Here is a 19346-nt window from a genome sequence, read left to right as displayed (position 1 = left end):
AGAAGACATCTTTGCACAGGATGTCCCTGACGACGATTCCGAAGACCTCCAGATCGTGTCCGAGGCCGACGATTCTGATCCGGGGCAGCCTGTGAGTACCAGCTCCCCTACCCCAACCCCACCAAAAAAGACATTGGTCAAGACTCTGCCAGCTGGGCCCAGTCGCGATCCAAAATCACCTTCAGAAGCCCCGCCCTCGGGCCCGGCTCCGAAGAAAACTAAGCCTGCAGGTGGCTCGGGCTCGAGCAAACCTCATATTATTGTGCCTACAATACCTTCGGCACCGAAGCAGGCTCCGAGGCCGAAATCTCCATCGGCACCGAAACGTCACTCGGCACCGACTTCTCCACCGGCACCGAAACGTTCTTCGGCTCCGAGGTCTCCACCGGCACCGTAAGGTTCTTCGGCACCGAAAAATCTACTGGAACCGAAAAGTTCTTCGGCACCAAAAACATTCTCTGTGCCGAAAAAAGTCCACAAAGAACCTACCGATCTCACAAAATCCAGATCGGAACCCAAAAAGTCGGCGCCAAAGCCACCTTCGGACACTGAGGAACTTTTCGGCCAGATCCAAAGCAAAAAAGAATTTACATTAATCCTAAAACCGGACATGTCACAGCGGTGCCATACAAGAAAAGGAAGCTGGACACAACACCTCCTCCAGCTCCTCCAAAGAAGGACTGTGCCACTTCACCCATACGTCCTTCCTCTCCTATCTTACCTCCTATCCCATCCCCCCACCCCCACCGCCTTCTCCTCTACCATCTCCTTCTCACACACCACCTCCACAGGATGATGATGATTTAGGGGGAGGGGAAGACCCGGATTTCCTTAATGATCCCACTGATCCTCATGATCCCTTTACACTCCCGGACACGGCACCCATAGATGACTGGGCTTACCCTATGCCTGACATGCCTGATCCCACTCCATACCCCTCAATACCCTCCCCTCCTGATGACCATTTAGGGTTTGGGCAGCTTATAAACAGGGCGGCACTGTTCCATGGCGTCACCATGCACAAAGACACACCTGAGGAAGATTTTCTCCTCGACACCTTTGAGCAGTCGCAAAAAAACGTTCACATTCTACCCATGATTAAGGGAGTGATAAAGCACGCAACTGAGGTTTTTAAAGACCCTGTTAGGGCCAGGGTTCTTAACCCCCGGATCGAAAAGAAATACAGACCGGCACCACAGGATCCTGCGTACATCAAAGCGCAACTCCCCTTAGACTCTTTAGTCGTGTCAAATGCCAGAAAGCGGGCGAACTCCCAAACAACCGGAGACACACCGCACCCAGACAAAGAGTCTAAACTCTTGGAGGCTTCCAGCAAAAGGGTTGCCGCACAAGCTGCTAACCACTGGCGTATTGCCAATACACAAGCCCTATTGGCTCGCTATGATAGGGCTCATTATGATCAACTGGAGGACCTTTTGCAACACCTGCCTGATCAATACAAATCCCAGGCCACTGACCTCATCCAAGAGGGCAAACTAATATCAAATGCCTCCATCAAATGTGCATTAGACGCAGCGGACACCGCCTCTAGGGCAGTCAACACAAGCGTATTGCTTAGACGCCACGCATGGCTCCGCATTTCCGGCTTTAAGCCGGAAGTACAAACAACCATTCTTGCTCAACCCTTTAATCAGGAGCAACTATTCGGACCCGCAGTAGACACTGCATTAGAAAAAATGAAGAAAGATAAGGAGACTGCCAAATCAATGGGAGCATTCCAGTCTACTCAACCCAGAGGCTCCTTTTGTCGCTCCTTTTATAGAGTGGCCTCCAAAAATGTGGGAACAGACACCTCTTCCACCTTCAAAACATCAGGTCAAACATCCCCTAACAGAGGATATTTTAGAGGAGGTTACAGGGGAAACAATACCAAAGGCCGAGGACGGGGCAACAACAACACCCGCACCTCTCCAGCCACTAAACAGTGACTTGCCACCTCTCCCCCCAGACCATTCCACTCCGGTCGGGGGAAGACTTCAACAGTTCCTACCTGTCTGGAATTCCATCACAACAGACAGGTGGGTAAGACAAATTATCCAGTCTGGCTACTCCCTCGAACTCGTAAACACCCCCCCAAACATACCACCCAAACACCGTCTGATGTCGTCTCACCACCTCGCGCTCCTCAAACAGGAAATTCAGTCTTTGCTTCAAAAACACGCAATAGAACCTGTTCCACTCCAACATCAGGGCACAGGAGTATATTCTCTATACTTCCTCATTCCCAAAAAGGACAAGACCTTAAGACCCATACTAGACCTCAGACTACTAAACCAGTACATACAATCGGATCATTTCCACATGATCACTCTCCAACAGGTCCTTCCATTACTTCAACAAGGCGACTTCCTTGCCACATTAGACCTCAAGGACGCATATTTTCACATCCCTATGCATCCCGCTCACAGGAAGTATCTACGATTCGTGGTAGACGGTCAGCACTATCAGTTTACAGTTCTCCCATTCGGAGTAAGAACCACACCCAGGGTATTCACCAATTGCTTAGCAGTTGTGGCAGCATATCTCAGGAGACAACAAATCCATGTCTTCCCCTATCTGGACGATTGTCTCATAAAAGCCAATACTCTAGACAAATGCGTTCTCCACACTCACCGCACTATTCAAACCCTACACAACTTGGGATTTACCATCAACTATCCCAAATCTCAACTACAGCCCTCCCACGTACATCAATACCTGGGAGCCACCATAGATACATCCAAGGCCATAGCTTATCCCAGCACAGCCAGGATAGCCAACATACAAAATCTCATCAAAAAATTTCAAGCACAACACTCTCTTCCAGCAAGAGTGTTTATGCAACTCTTAGGCATGATGGCGTCGTGCATCTCCATAGTACCCCACGCACGCCTTCAAATGCGTCCCTTACAGGAATGTCTAGCACAACAGTGGAACCAGGCCCACGGACAACTTACCGATCTGGTGTTGGTGGACAGCCGCTCACTTCGTTCACTGAAGTGGTGGAACACCATCAACCTGTCCAAAGGGCGGCCGTTCTTAGAGCCTCTTCCACAAATTGTGCTGACCACCGACGCATCTCTCACAGGGTGGGGAGCCCACCTCCTTCAGCACACCACTCAGGGCAGGTGGACCACTCAACAAAAACAGCTCCACATCAATCACCTAGAACTTCTGGCGGTGTTCCTAGCACTCAAATCCTTCCAAGTGCATCTAAAAAACAAAACTGTCCTCATCTGCACGGACAACATGACCACAATGTATTACATACAGAAGCAGGAGGGGGACACATTCTCTACAACTGTCCCAACTTGCACAACAAATCTGGAGATGGGCAATTCCCCAAAGCATCTACCTGCTAGCAGAACACCTCCCAGGGGTTCAGAACCAGGTGGCCGACCTAAGTCGCCACACACAGCAAATACACGAATGGGAATTACACCCCAAAATCCTACTCCCATTCTTCCAAAAGTGGGGACAACCAGACATAGACCTGTTCGCCAAACAAGAAAACGCAAAATGCCCAACCTTCGCCGCCAGGTTTCCACACCCACAGTCCAAGGGCAATGCAATATGGATGAACTGGTCAGGCAGATTTGCGTACGCTTTTCCGCCTCTCCCACTCATTCCATTTGTGGTACGCAAACTGAAACAACAGTCGTTAACACTTATCCTAGTAGCTCCTACTTGGGCACGTCAACCCTGGTTCACCACACTTCTGGAACTATATCTAGTTCCACATAAAAAATGTGTCTCTCCCCGGATCTATTAACCCAGAACCATGGAGAAATCAGACACCCAGATCCTCAAACACTGAACTTGGCAATCTGGCTCCTGAAGTCTTAGAGTTCGGGTACCTCAACCTTCCTCCAGACTGTATGAATATCATAAAAGAAGCCAGAAGACCTACTACTAGGGCATGCTATGCTGCAAAATGGAAAAGATTTGCCATTTACTGCACTAACAATGACATACAACCACTGGATGCTTCCATCCAAAACATCATTTGCTATTTACTACACTTGCAAAGATGCAATTTAGCGTATTCCTCTATAAGTCTACATCTAGCGGCATTAGCAGCCTACTTGCAAAATAGACAACACCTGTCCCTCTTTAAGGTACCAACCATTAAAGCATTTATGGAGGGTCTTAAAAGAATTATTCCTCCAAGGTTACCACCTTCCCCAGTGTGGAACCTTAATATTCTTCTAACAAGGCTCATGGGTCCCCCATTTGAACCAATGCACAAATGCGAACTGCAGTTCCGAACATGGAAAGTGGCTTTCCTCGTCGCAATCACATCCCTGCGAAGAGTAAGTGAAATACAAGCCTTAACTCTTGAAGAACCCTTCCTACGACTACATCGTAACAAAGTGGTTCTTAGAACAAACCCGAAATTCCTCCCTAAAGTCATCTCCCCTTTCCATCTAAACCAGTCAGTCGAACTGCCAGTCTTCTTCCCTAATCCAGACTCAGTAGCTGAGAGGGCACTTCATACCTTAGATGTTAAAAGAGCCTTGCTTTTTTACATCGACAGAACCAAACCTTTTCGGAAAACCAAGCAACTGTTTGTTGCTTTCGCTCCACCACATAAGGGCAACCCTATTTCCAAATCGGGTATAGCCAGGTGGATAGTTAAATGTATCCAAATATGTTACCAAAAAGCTAAACGTACTCTTACAGTTCCCCCTAGGGCGCACTCCACGCGTAAAATAGGGGCTTCTATGGCATTCTTAGGGAACATCCCCTTAGAAGAGATTTGCAAAGCAGCCACATGGTCTACTACACACACCTTCACTAAGCACTACTGTGTCGATGTGCAATCCAAACAACAAGCTTCAGTAGGCCAAGCTGTCCTAAAAACTCTATTCCAAACTGCTGCAACGTATACAGGTGACCACCGCTAGGGGAGAAACTGCTATATAGTCTATCCTTAGTGTGTGATCTGCAGCTCATATGCCTCGAACGGAATATGCTACTTACCAGTATGCATCTGTTCTTGGCATGTAGAGCTGCAGAGCCACACACGACCACCCGCCTCCCCGGGACCTGTATCTTTTCCAGCATTGTCTTAATTAGACACTACACATGGACATCCTTTCTCTTTATTTCTTAAACACCATCATTTCCCATCATGGCGAAAAACAATCTGAGGATGGAGTGGATGCCCATGCGACTGTTGTCCAGAGGAGGAGTCACCTATCTCGTGACCAAAGACTTCTTCCGAAGACAACAACAACCTGCAATCTTCCGAGCCCAACACCAGATGGCGATCTTATCCTTCGTGTGTGGCTCTGCAGCTCTACATGCCAAGAACAGATGCATACTGGTAAGTAGCATATTCCATCCCTTTTCCCTGTGTGGTGATTGAAGGAAGTATTAGACTGAGCCGAAAGTTAATATGTCAGTCTGTAAAAAATTATCAACCATGTTACGTAGGCATGATCACAAACACATTGGCCTTTATTAGCATTTGACTTGTGCTCTTATCTCACATACTAAACTCTCACTTAAACGAAGTATCAGTGTACCAGCTTAGACTTTTGCCAGTCTTTCTGAATTAAATCTTTTCCTGAGGATTCTTCGCAAGATCTGCAGTCTTAAGTGTGGCATTGAGTCTGTGAACGCTTCTCCTTAAACAAAAAACATTTATTCTTTCTCTTGTGCTTGTAATCAGTCTAAAAATCTTTGATTCTTGCAATTTGCTTTTCAGGGTTTGCTTTTGATCCTTTTCCAGGGTTAGCTTTTCATCACGTTTTCCACACAAAAATAAAATCCTTCCTTCTTTTAAAATAAGTCTTTGTCTTCCTGCGAATTCAAAAAACACATCTCCGATCCACAGCCAATGTAGTTTCATTCACTACCTTAAACAATGTAATTTCCATCTCTCCAGGGAACTTCTAACAGAGTGAGATTTTTAGAGAGAAAAAGACTAAGTCTTGGTGTTCAGAGTTTTTTTGGGTCTTTTTTTAAGAAAACATATTTTTCCTCCATTGAGGCCTACCTTCATCCCTTTAAATATTCTCTTCTCTCAATGAGTGCTGCTGCTTTGTTGGATGGAGATTCAATTACTGGCAGTTAAAGCACAAAGGGGTCTCTTTTTATTGTTGAGCCACTGCCATATCCACTGGCGGTTAAGCAGGTTGTGATACTCTTTTATTGGGGGGCACTACAGATTAAAATGACTGCTAGTGTCCCAAAAGGCAGGGCAAATTTTAACCAGACCTCTGCAATGGGCCTGAAAATGTAAACTGCATCGTGGTTTAATACAGGGATGGTGGATTAGAGCCCCAGTCCTCATTCTGACTGTTTCATAAACCATGTCACTGAACATAGCATAACACAGGGAGGAGTACAAGCGGGTCCTGACTATTCCCATGATGTAAAACCAGGACTGCAAGAAAGTTAATTTTTGTATGGATGTATTATGCACTGTAATGTCTTGAAAGTTTTGTATCTAACTTTAAAAAAATGTTAAAAGATTAAAGTGAAAGTAAGTAAGAAATACTGAAGTGAAAAGATATACATAAATAGATATTTATAACTTGGCTAGCTTTACTTTAATTTGTGTTTGAAAAAAAGAAACCAGTCTGCTTCCTGTTGTAAGAATGTATTTTGACTCTTTCTACTAATTTTACAGCGTGCAGCCCTAGGACCAAACGTTACCAAAATTTCGTTGGAGTCTTTTCTTGCATGGAAGAAAAGAAAAAGACAAGACAAGATGATTAAAGCAGAAGAAGAAATGGAAAGAAGGAAAGCTGATTTTACTGCTGGCAAAGCTCTTGGTGTAAGTTGCTTTGCTCCCATGTTACCCATTTTCTCTGCACCTTTACTTCATCATAAAAGCTACTTATTATTTACTTAACCTCCTTATTTTGACGTGCATTTGCAAATCATTAAAACTACATGCAAATTGTTTGCATTTTTATTTTCTTGTGCCAATAGATTAGTGGTCGTGAAGTATTCGAATTTCGACCTGAATTGGTTGATGCTGATGATGAAGAAGCAGATGATACAAAGTACACGCAAGAAGGGGAAGAAGATGAAGATGTAAGTTGACTTTATACAATGGATACAGCAGCCCTTCATTTTGGCAACCATCATATTTTTACAGTTACTGTCCACAATGGTTCCCTCCCATATCCTTTTTGTCATTCACAGAACACAGAAAAGGATTTAATCATCTGCAGGTTTTAAAATGATTAATTGATATGGCCTGCTCTGTGTAGTTGGTTTTCTGATTGAGTTGCAGCAGGGTTTAGTAAAACAGACACTGTGTAGCATGCAAGAAGGGTGACTATTGTCCACCGTAACGATTTGTACTGCTAGGATTTATTTCATACCACTGTTGTCATGGAAAGGGAGCAACTGTGCATTTATAGACTCAAGCAAAATGTCTGGCATTGTATGGTAGTGCATTCACACTACAGTGTCAATGTCAGGTTTTAAAAGCTTAATGTATGTAAGTGTAGTTCTAGATCTCCATAATCATTTTAATTGAAGGCATACACAACCCTCCCCTATCGTTGGCAGGTAACTATATAATGTTCTCAATATAATTAGAAATCCAAATCCTGCAATCTAGCAAGAAAAGGAACTGAGAGTTCAAGTGCCACTGCTCGGACAGCTGTGGTACTACTTGTTTTAAAGCTGTTATCAAATTTTTCAGTTTCTGGAAGCTGCCTTTCTGATATATATATATCTGGAGCTGGAGGGGGTGCGTGTATGGAGCATCGTGCCTGACAAGAGCCTTACTCTATCTGTCCAGAGTGCCGGCCACGAGGGTGTGTGTGTGTGTATATGCGTACAAAACCATAGAAATTCCGGTGTTATAGTTAGTTCAGCTAACTATAACTCGTGCCCCCGTAATGCACTGGTGATGAAGTCACATATTACATCATTCATGACATGGTCAGTTACATCACTGCTGATATCATCCCCGTGAAAATCTGATGCACCTCCTCACACCTTTGAGACACCAACTCTAAAATCTGAAACCTATGTTGTTTGAAAATTTGTAACTCTAGTGTGCCTCAAGCCTATGTTTTATTTTATATATATATATATATTATATCTCTGCAGCAACTCGCCTTCACTTTCTTTTCCTGATGAAACAAACGACTCACTCTCTTCTGAATGAGTCCGACACAAACACAGGATTTTCAAAAACTGGTTTTATTTCAGAAATTCATTTCAGCGCGTGGTCTGCATCATTCTCGAAACGCCGTAGCAGACGCGTTTCAGCTGCATAAGCTTTCATCAGTGCCTCGTTTCAAAATCAGTTCTTACACCTGGAGCTGTATTAAATAACGTGATGGTATTAGAGCCACTCCCATGGCGAGATGTTAATCGGCTCCTCCTCTGCTGCGCTGCAGTATTCCTCGCGCTGACCTTGGGCTCAAAGCATGCTGGTAACTGTAGTGCGATGTGGTGACCCATTCAGTAAGGGGTTTCACCATACACCAAGTGGCGTCCCAAGTGCTGCGAATCCCAGGAGAACAGGTAATTAACTTGAAACCAGTTGATTCCCCCGTAGTCCAATCTACAGCCTCTCTCCCCGTGCAGAAGGTGAGACCAAGTGGTTATATATCCGCTTGGGGGGGGGGGGGGGGGGGGGGGTGTGACGCGATGTAGTTTAATACATAAGTCCAAAGATTGCTGGCTTCGCGCGTCACTCCAGATCGAGAGGGGGTGTCGGAGACCAGTGCCCGCTTACCAGTCGAAACATAGAACCACAACTCACTCTCTTCCGAATGAGTCCGACACAAACACAGGATTTTCAACAACTGGATTTATTTCAGATATTCATTTCAGCGCGTGGTCTGCATGATTCTCGAAACGCCGTCACTGATGACATCACTGACATCTCAAATTACATCACTGATGATATCGTCCCCGTGAAAATCTGATGCACCTCCTCACACCTTTGAGACACCAACTCTAAAATCTGAAACCTATGTTTGAAAATGTGTAACTCTAGTGTACCTCAAGCCTGTTTTTTTTATTTTTAATATATATATATATATTTTTTTTTAATTGTGTTAAAACACAAACGGGAGGAGGGCCGCATGCCCCCCCCCCCCCCCTCCCAGGCCACTTCTGGCATCGGGACCCCATCCCCCGGGGCCAGGCCTCTTCGTTGGGGACCGTGGGAGAAGCCCCAATGCCCCCACGGTCCCACCGGCTCCCTGCCTCCTACGGGAACCGGCATTGCTTTTACACACGGAGAGCTGCTCACATGCAGCTCCCCATGTAGAAAAGCAATTCTGCTTTGGATTTTGAAACAGGGAGCCTGTTTCCCTGCCCCGGCTTCCAAAATCCAAAGCAGAGTTTGCTATGGTAGGGTGGGAAACGTGCTCCCAACCTACCATAGCAAACAGCAGTGTGCCGGAGGTGAGCACCCCGGGACACTGCAGGAGCCGGCCCTGGGGGGGCTGTGCGCCCCCCACCCAAAATATCGAAACCCCCGGGGAGTTGGTGATCCCCGGCGGTTCTTAACAGACTCCCAAATTTAAATATTAAGTGCCCCAGGGAGGTGGTGGTCCCTGGGGCAGTGTGGGAGATATAAGCTCCCTCACACACATTTTTATTTATACCCCCCTGAGGAGGTGGCGGTCCCTAGGGCTTGGGGGGGGGGATCCTGCAAGCCCGCCCACTAATTTCAACTTGTGCTACGTGGAGGTGGTGGTCCCTGAGGCTGCAGGGGCCCCCGTGGGCCCCTGCTAATTTTTTGCGAGTGCCCCCGGGACCTGACACACCCAGGGGCATTTTAAAAAAAAAAAAACCTTGTTTTTGTAAACTTCTAGGCAGAATCCGCTTTTTTTGTTCCCCTCTGGGGGCCTTGTGGGACCCCCTGAACAGGCCAAGGGAGGTAGGGTGTTTGTACCCTGCCCCCTTTTCTTCATTTTCATCTTGAATTTTTCCTCATTTCTTCTGACTGGGTTACAGAGTCAGAAAATGGCTGCCAACACATTCTGGTTTGGAGTGTTGGCAGCCAATTAAAATGAAGCTACTGAACGGATTTGCACCATTTTACAAAAGTTCGCTTTCTGAACCAAGCACTACCTTTTTGCCAAATTTGGGTAATTCAGTTCATCAGTTTGGGCTGCAGCCTTGCCTAAAGTTTCCTATGGGAAAATGATTTTATGACTTATTTTTTTTAATTTCTCAGCAACTACTGAACGGATTTACACCATTTAACACCAGCATTGGCATAGCCAATAGGTCTCGCATTTGGGACCTTATAAGTGTTTAGCAATGCAACACTTGATGTTGTTGCACCAAGGATATTGTGCTGGATAACTAAACACTTATAAGGTCCCAAAGGCGAGACCTATTGGCTATGCCAATGCTCGTTACCTTTGTCCTGGAGGTTCCTTTGTTATGTTCTTGTTTTTTTGACATAGTTTGAGAGGCACTAATTCCCCCTCCCCTCCCCCCCAATGGCAGAACTGTTTCTCCTTCACAACATGGCTTGTGTACCCTAAGATCAGACAGGCCTAAATTTGGTTTGCCTGCCCTGTATATTCGAGAGGTTTTCCCACCTAGAGCCCTTTACCAAGGTAAATTTTGGTGTCAGATTTGATAGTGTTTGGGTTACAACATGAGAAAAGGAGGTACTACGAAGGGAATACTAAGCCTATTAACAAATAAAAAGCCACCATTTTAAAAGGACAGTAACGGGAGCCAAATGAAAAGACGGGCGGAGCTTTAAGTCCATACCTAAATACAGCATGTCTCAAAGAGACAGCGCAAGCCCTGCCTAAGGAAGACCTCAAAAGCGTACAGCAACTTCATTAGTTAGTCAGGTCACAGTCAAGCTTACTTCACTCAATCGAAAATCTCATCTCTCAACTGTCAGACTTAACAATAATTGGTAGCATGAATGAAAAGAGCTGAGAAAAAAAAACTGTCACCCTAAGCCAAAGTTTAAAGTCCAATATCACCTGCACATTGGTAATCTTACTATTAGTTACTTTTACTTACAAAACCACTGTCCCACAAACTGTTTCTCGGGCACACTGTAGATGCCGACGGCATTGTAACATCCAGCAAATAATTGTGTACCGAGCAAATGGTTATATATTAACCCCATGAAGAAAACTGTATCATATTTATAACTGCCAAACAAGATAAAGCAATCGTACCTGGCACACGTTCAATTGACGTCCATTTGCTCGCTCCAACTGACAGCAGAAATGATATTTTAAAGCGAGAGCAGGATTATGCACAACTCTGAAAAGGTCCTGAGCCTATCACACTGCCTTTGGGCAACTTTGCCAATAAAACGCCGCTTAAAATAATAAGCACTTGTCTGGGTCCAAGGTTTAGATACTGAACGTTGTCAAAGGTGCACAATCATTCATTTCACACCGCAGTCAACATGCTTAATACCAGTTTCTGACGCTTATAACACGAGTGTGGACACTGTCAGTGAGATCTTGATTTACTTTAACCATGTTTGCGACGTATGGTTTCTATTCCTTCAATGCTATCATATGTGTCTACGTCACCTATGAGGTCTTGGATAGTCTAAATATTTCATATGAGCCTTTTGGGCTGCATGTCGATAGTCCTCGCAGAGGGTGGGGACTTAAAGATCATCAGCAGCAGCGGCGCTGTTGGCGTCTCATGCTCTCTACTAGGCTTGCGCTATTATGGTTTGTGGTCTCTCTGCCCTCAACCCACAGCCCGGCACACCCACACTGCACATATGGTAAGGAGGAAGCCTAAAACTGCGCATGAGCTACAGTATCCCCGATGCGTGCTGATGACGGAACCGGGAATCCAGCGCTAGCTGAGACAGAGCGCGTCCTCCGTTCGAATGCTGACCGCGGTTTATGTACTATGCTGGAGCCCCGGTTCTGATGGATGTAAAATCAGGCTGGGGAAGAACAGAAGGAACGAGCCGGGTGCATGTGCGCACCTAGCTCAGGTTTCGTCACAATCCTGCGACACTGCGTGCGTGGTGCAAGTGCAGTTACAGTGTTTGAATTAAAACAGTAAAGGATCGAGGTCTTGAGATGATTAGATTGTGTCGCCATGTTTTGTGAGGCAAGTGCGCATCCCATTTCCAACTAAATGGATTTTTCTGTTAAACTGTGGCAGTGCGGTTATCTACAATTTGAACAGGTTAAAGTTGTGCAATACCAGTGCTGACATTATATACTGGTCAGCAAGCGACTGTAACGCCTCCGAAAGATTTTCAGAGGTTGACGTGTGCCTGGCTTTAAGAGAAGGCTTCTCTCCGCCACATGACACTGACCAACTTGAGATGAAGCTATAAAAGCAACACACTTCAAAATGTAGGAAACTAGAAACTAAACAAGCGCGTGTGCCTCATGTTACAAGTTAAAAAAAAAATGTTAAAAAAAAGTGACGAGGAGGCAGCAGGGGGAGGGGAGAGAGGAGGGGGCCTGCGCCGGTTCTCCTTGCGGGAGCGAGCAGGAACCATCTGTTAATTACAAACAGATGGTTTCAAACCTCGCTCCTGCAAGGGAATCGCCAAACATGCATTCGTTGCCATTGAATGCAATGCGTGCACGGTTTTGGCCTAAAAAGTCAATCAATTACTAAAGGTCTCCTCCTATGCAACAAAGGTCGCTTTCTGAACCAAGAGCTACCTTTCTACCAAATTTGGTGTAATTCCGTACAGCAGTTCGGGCTGTAGCCTGTCTCAAAATTTCCAATGGAAATTAACACACGAAAAACACGTTTTGTGACACCCTTTTTTCTCAGCCCCCGCTTGACGAATCAGCCCCAAACTTTCAGGATCGGAGCTGACCTGGATAGACTTTTTTGGGGGAGAAATTCGCGAAGATTCGTCAAACGACGCCAAAGTGATTAGCAAATTAAAAAATGCTTTTCCTATGGAAACTAGGGTTCGAGGCATATGAGCTGCTCTGTGCATAGATCGCCATCTGGTAGTGGGCTTGGATGTTTGTACTTGTTTTTGTCTTGGAAAGTCTTTGGAAGTCACGAGGTATGTGACTCCTCCTTTGGATCATAGTGCGCATGGGCATCAGCTCCATCCTCAGATTGTTTTTTTCCGCCATCGGGCTCGGATGTGTTCTCGTGTTCCAGTTCGGAACAGTTAACGGTTTTCTCTTTAGACACGCAATCCTTTCCTTCTCGACAGTATTGCTTCGCTCGTGTTTTCCAATCACACGCGACCCTTCAACTTCGAAGTCTTCGATTCCGGTCGTCAGCAAAGGCCTTCGGGCCTACCTGGGCCTCATCTCCGGCTCATGGAAAGGACGCCATTCAAAAAGTGTCCTCTATGCGGGTCGAAGATTCCCCACACCGACCTACATGAGGTGTGCAACCTCTGCCTCTCACCTGAGCACGAGGCCAGAGGCTGTCCAGTTCTCACCTTCTGCTCCAAAAAGACCATCCGGGACCGACGAGCTCGAAGAACAATGGCGCGCTCGTCATCTTATATCCCCGACAACATCTTTCAAGAGGGCGTCGATTTTGCGGAGCAGGGTCGAGGAAACCATCATCAGCGCCTCCGAAGCAGGTGATCCCGACATCACTCCAGCTCAAAGGGCTGTGAGTACAGATGTCGACCCCGACCCACAGCCCCCCTCCACATTGTCAAAAAAGGCTTCCGTACCACCTCCACCTTCGGGCCCAGGTGCACACCGAGACACTGCTTCCCATGCCCCGCCTTCGGGCCCGGTAAAGAAGCATATTTAGCCTTTAGACGACTCGGGCTCGAGTCAGACTCTCCTCGGTACCGAAAAACAAGCTCAGGCACCGAAGAAGATGATATCCTTGTTCTCATCGACCGCTGCTTCGACATCAAAGCACTCTGCGTCGAAGGCTAGCACCAGTTCCTCGGCACCAACAACACCCTCGGAGCAGACTAAAAAAAGCCCACCAAAAGGCCCCGATTCTTGCAAGCCAAAGACCTCGGAACCGAAAAAACAGCAACCAGTTCCAACTGATAAAGACACTTCAAAACTACACGGTTCCAAGCCTAGAACCGCTACCAAGTCGACGCCGAAACAACTTACGGCACCGAAACCCTCAATTCCGAAGGATCTGTCTCCCCCAGATGAACTGTTTTATCCAGATCCTACCCAAAAGACTCTAATAAAGGATCCTAAGGCTGGTCATTTAATGCTTAGCATCAAAAAAAGATGCTTCCCAAACATCAGGGGACATACCACCACCACCAGATAAGGAATCAAAACTCCTAGACGCCTCTGGCAAACGCACAGCATCACAGGCAGCAAGCATTTGGCGCATTGCTAATACACAAGCGCTGCTAGCCAGGTATGACAGGGCACTTTATGATGAGCTTGAGTCCATAATGCAGCACCTTCCGGACAAATATAAAAACAGGGCCAGTGAACTCATCCAGGAGGGGAAAACCATCACTAAGACCTCCATCGGGTGTGACCTAGATGCAGCAGATACCGCCTCAAGGGCAAAAAACACCAGTGTCTTTTTGCGCAGGTATGCCTGGTTACGCATATCAGGTTTTAAACCCGAAGTCCAGAGTTCTATACTCAATCAGCCTTTTGATGAGCAACACCTATTTGGCCCCAATGTAGACGTATCCCTTGAGAAAATGAAAAAGGATACAGACACCGCCAAATCTATGGGAGCCTTGCAATCGCAAGCTCCGAGACGGTCCTTTCGTCACTCAGAAGCACCCATAGAGGCTACTCCTCGGATAGCCCCTCCACCTCTTACAAGGCTCCCACCCAATCCACCTTTACTAGAGGTTACCAAAGGGGTGGTTACAGGGGGAACAACAGCAAAGGCAGAACCAAAAACAACTCCCGCTGTGCCTCCACCCCTACCCCATGACTTCCCTCCCCTTCCCCCAGACCATTCCACTCCAGTCAGGGGAAGACTCCACCATTCCCACCCTGCCTGGGCAAACATCACTGCAGACAGGTTAGTCCACCAGATTATTCAATCAGGCAACTGTCTCGAGGTAACATCTACCCCCCCAACCATACCACCCAAACATCGTCCAATGTCACAAGAACATCTGTTACTATTAAAGCAGGAGGTAATATCCCTCCTTCAAAAAAGTGCAATAGAACCAGTTCCCCTGCACCAACAAAACAAGGGAGTTTACTCCCTTTATTTTCTCATACCAAAGAAGGACGGATCTCTAAGGCCTATTTTAGACCTCAGACCCCTAAACCTCTACATACACTCGGACCACTTCCACATGGTCACACTTCAGCAGGTCCTTCCTCTACTTTCCCAGGCCGACTTCCTTGCTACTCTAGACCTCAAGGACGCCTATTTCCACATTCCCATTCACAGCGCTCACAGAAAATATCTCAGATTCGTAGTGGATGGTCAGCACTATCAATTCAAAGTACTCCCATTCGGAGTCACCACAGCACCAAGAGTGTTTACCAAATCCCTAGCAGTGGTGACAACACATCCATGTCTTCCCATATCTAGACGACTGGCTCATTAAAGCCATTTCATACAATCAGTGTGTACAACACACTCACGCCACTATTTAACAACTTTACGACCTGGGGTTCACAATAAACCACGCCAAGTCCCAGCTGCAACCGTCCCACACACAATACCTTGGTGCCACAATAGACACCTCAAGGGCGCTAGCCTATCCCAGCCCCGCCAGGATAGCGAGCATGCAAGCTCTTCTCACCAGATTCCAACCGCAACACTCTCTTCCAGCTCGAGTGCCCATGCAACTCGTAGGGATGATGGCCTCTTGCATATTCATAGTGCTTCATGCAAGACTCCAGATGCGTCCTCTCCAAGAGTACTTAGCACGCCAATGGAACCAGGCTCAAGGTCAGCTAACAGATCTGGTGTTGGTAGATAGTCGTACCCATCGCTCTCTGCAGTGGTGGAACACCAAGAACCTTTCCGAAGGGCGACCGTTCCTCGAGCCAGTTCCTCAAATAGTCATGACAGCGGATGCATCGCTTTCCGGCTGGGGAGCTCACCTACTACATCACACCATGCAGGGCAGGTGGACACCACAACAAAAGTTACTCCACATCAACCCCCTGGAGTTACTAGCCATATTCCTAGCCTTAAAAGCATTTCAAAAACACATATCCGGCAAGGCTGCCTTAGTCCGCATGGACAACATGACAGCCATGTATTATATCCAGAAACAAGGCGGTACACACTCTCTGCAGCTCTCTCAGCTCGCACAGAGGATATGGAGGTGGGCTATACCTCAGAACATGTTTCTCCTAGCCCAACATGTCCCAGGAGTCCAAAACACAATAGACGATCTGTTGAGCCGTCAAACACAACAAATCCACGAGTGGGAACTTCATCCAAAAGTTCTCCAACCGTTTTTTCAGATGTGGGGGCAACCACAGATAGACCTCTTCGCCACCCAAGAAAATGCCAAATGCCCAAACTTCGCCGCCAGGTATCCTCACCCATCGTCCAAAGGCAATGCGATATGGATGAACTGGTCAGGCAGATTTGCGTACGCTTTTTCGCCTCTCCCACTCATTCCACTAGTGGTGCGCAAACTACAACACTCCATAACGCTCATCCTAGTTGCTCCAACTTGGGCCAGACAACCATGGTACACCACACTGCTGGAACTCTCCGTAGTTCCGCACCAAAAACTACACCTCTCTCCACGCCTCTTAACCCAGAACCATGGAGAGATCCAACACCCAGACCCAGCTCAGCTCAACCTAGCGATCTGGCTCCTGAAGTCCTAGAATTCGGTTACCTTAACTTTCCTCCTGACTGTATGAACGTCATTAAAGAAGCTAGACGGCCTACCACTAGAGCTAGCTATGAAGCCTAGTGGAAAAGATTTGTGATATACTGCCATAACAACATTGATCCCCTAGATGTGTCTATCCAACACATCATAGGCTACTTACTACACCTCCAAAGATGCAACTTAGCCTACACGTCTATCAGACTGCATCTTGCTGCCATAGCAGCATATCTACAAAATAGACAACATCTCTCACTTTTCAGAGTACCTGCCATAAAGGCCTTTATGGAAGGGCTCAAAAGAATAATTCCGCCCAAGAGTACCACCTTCGCCTCTGTGGAATTTAAACATCGTTCTCACAAGACTAATGGGGCCTCCATTTGAACCGCTACATAAATGTGAGCTACAATTCGTAACATGGAAAACTGCTTTCCTAGTAGCCATTACTTCTTTACGAAGAGTTAGTGAACTGCAAGCACTAACCATTCAGGAACCCTTTCTGCAGATGCATCTTAATAAGGTTGTTCTCCGAACTAATCCTAAATTCCTCCATAAAGTCATTTCTCCCTTCCACCTCAATCAATCTGTGGAGCTGCCCGTATTCTTCTCGCAGCCACAAACAGTCGCAGAGAGAGCTCTTCACACCTTCAATGTCAAAAGAGCACTACTGTACTACATAGAGAGAACACAACCTTTTCGTAAGACCAAACAACTATTCGTGTATTTCTCACCACCACACAAGGGCAACTCCAGATCAAAATCTGGGATAGCTAGGTGGGTTGTCAAATGCATACAGATTTGTTACCACAAAGCAAAACGTACATTATCTGTTCCTCCTAAAGCCCACTCTACACAAAAGATAGGGGCTTCAATGGCATTTCTAAGGAACATTCCCTTAGATGATATCTGCAGAGCAGCTACATGGTCTACACCGCACACATTCACAAAACACTATTGTGTTGATGTGCAAACTAAACAACAAGCTTGTGTGGGCCAAGCTGTACTCAACACACTATTTCAAACTACTGCAACAGATAGTAGTGGTCGCCGCTAGGAGGGGATACTGCTATACAATCTATGCACAGTATGTAATCTGCAGCTCATATGCCTCGAACGGAATATGCTACTTACCAGTATGCATCTGTTCTTGGCTTGTAGAGCTGCAGATCTACACACACCCACCCGCCTCCCCGGCTACCTTTATCTGTTTGCGTATTATCTTACTAAGATACAACATACATGGGCATCTTTCCTGTTTCTTACTAAGCTCCATCATTTCCCTGCTGGCGAAAAACAATCTGAGGATGGAGCCGATGCCCATGCGCACTATGATCCAAAGGAGGAGTCACATACCTTGTGACTTCCAAAGACTTTCCAAGACAAAAAAAAGTGCAAACATCCGGGCCCAACACCAGATGGCGATCTATGCACAATGTGTAGATCTGCAGCTCTACATGCCAAGAACAGATGCATACTGGTAAGTAGCATATTCCTGCCTTTGACAATGGCATTGGAGCATTCAAAGATTTCAGGTCGTCCCAATGTTTCGAAACAGGACTCAACATAGCTCAACCACGAAATTCTAGTTACTTGATCTAGACACAAGCAATCTTTTATAATTAAACTGTTTAACTCGTATTTGAACAGAACTTGGAGTCATAAAAGCAAAGGTCCCAACTGCAAAATTTTGATCAAATAATTTTAGGCCAGTTCTTTGTGAATTACAAATGAGGCTGAACTATGAAACAGTGATAAGTCTACGCATGAACGTATTTTAAATTATTTGTGAGGAGGAACAATTTACATCCCCAAATATCTCTACCATAGGTGACAATTGGGGCACATTTGGCCTTAGTTTTTCAGCATGGTCTCTAAAGGCTTATGTCCCAGACTAGTTGCAAAATTAAAAAGATGCAATACTCCTGGTAAATGCATGTCTTCTATGCAATAATGACGACCAGGGATTAGCGGATATAAATCACCTCCAGGGCTGTTATGACTGCCCTTGACAGAGAACACTTTGTATTTCGATCCGGGAGCAACCGCCATAACCAGTGATTTCTTGACATTTGTGCTAAGGTCCAGACTGTCCATAAAACACCCAAGAGTCAAGAAGGTGTTGTAATCCTAATGCAGTTCTAGATCAAAGAACAGCATCATCATCATAAAGCAATTGAAGTTTGGGTCACCTATCTGCTAGCGGCATTTCTTGCACTCTTTAAGCCAGTACTCTTTCTATCTGATTGATGTTTAGCATGAACAAAAAAGGCAGCAAAAATACAGCACTGGTGCACTCCCCTTTTTAGATTAAAGTACTCCGTGCATTCACCACTATCCCTATACCTGAGAGAGACTGGTAACTTCAAGTGTAAATTGTAAAAAAAACAAAGTGTACGGATCCCTGTTTGGCCACTGTATATTTCTTAATGATCAAGTGCAAGTTAAACATAGGTCAACAATCCCTAGGACAGGTCTAAAAACATACTGAACATCTGACAAAATGTGATGATCTTTGTCCTGTCTCAACAAACTGCTTAAAACCATCCGCCCTGTAATTGTAACAGAAACTATTAATGAAATAGGTGATAGCAACCAGCATAGTCTTTGCTTCCCTTTTTTAACACCGGCACAATCACAGATTTTG

General features: G+C 46.0%; 1 protein-coding gene across 1 annotated transcript in view; it reads left to right on the top strand.

Moving 5' to 3' along the window:
• Positions 1-19346, top strand: part of ZC3H15 (zinc finger CCCH-type containing 15) — a 235333-nt gene that overhangs the window by 180944 nt on the left and 35043 nt on the right. The window contains exons 7-8 of the mRNA XM_085648699.1: positions 6641-6787; positions 6946-7050. Of these exons, the coding sequence (XP_085504825.1) occupies positions 6641-6787; positions 6946-7050 (252 nt within the window). The remainder of the gene's footprint in view (positions 1-6640; positions 6788-6945; positions 7051-19346) is intronic.

This window comes from Triturus cristatus, chromosome 3_2 (assembly GCF_964204655.1).
Source record: "Triturus cristatus chromosome 3_2, aTriCri1.1, whole genome shotgun sequence".
NCBI lineage: Eukaryota > Metazoa > Chordata > Amphibia > Caudata > Salamandridae > Triturus > Triturus cristatus.
Note: the sequence above shows the minus strand (reverse complement) of the source record. Positions and strands in the feature narration are given on the sequence as shown.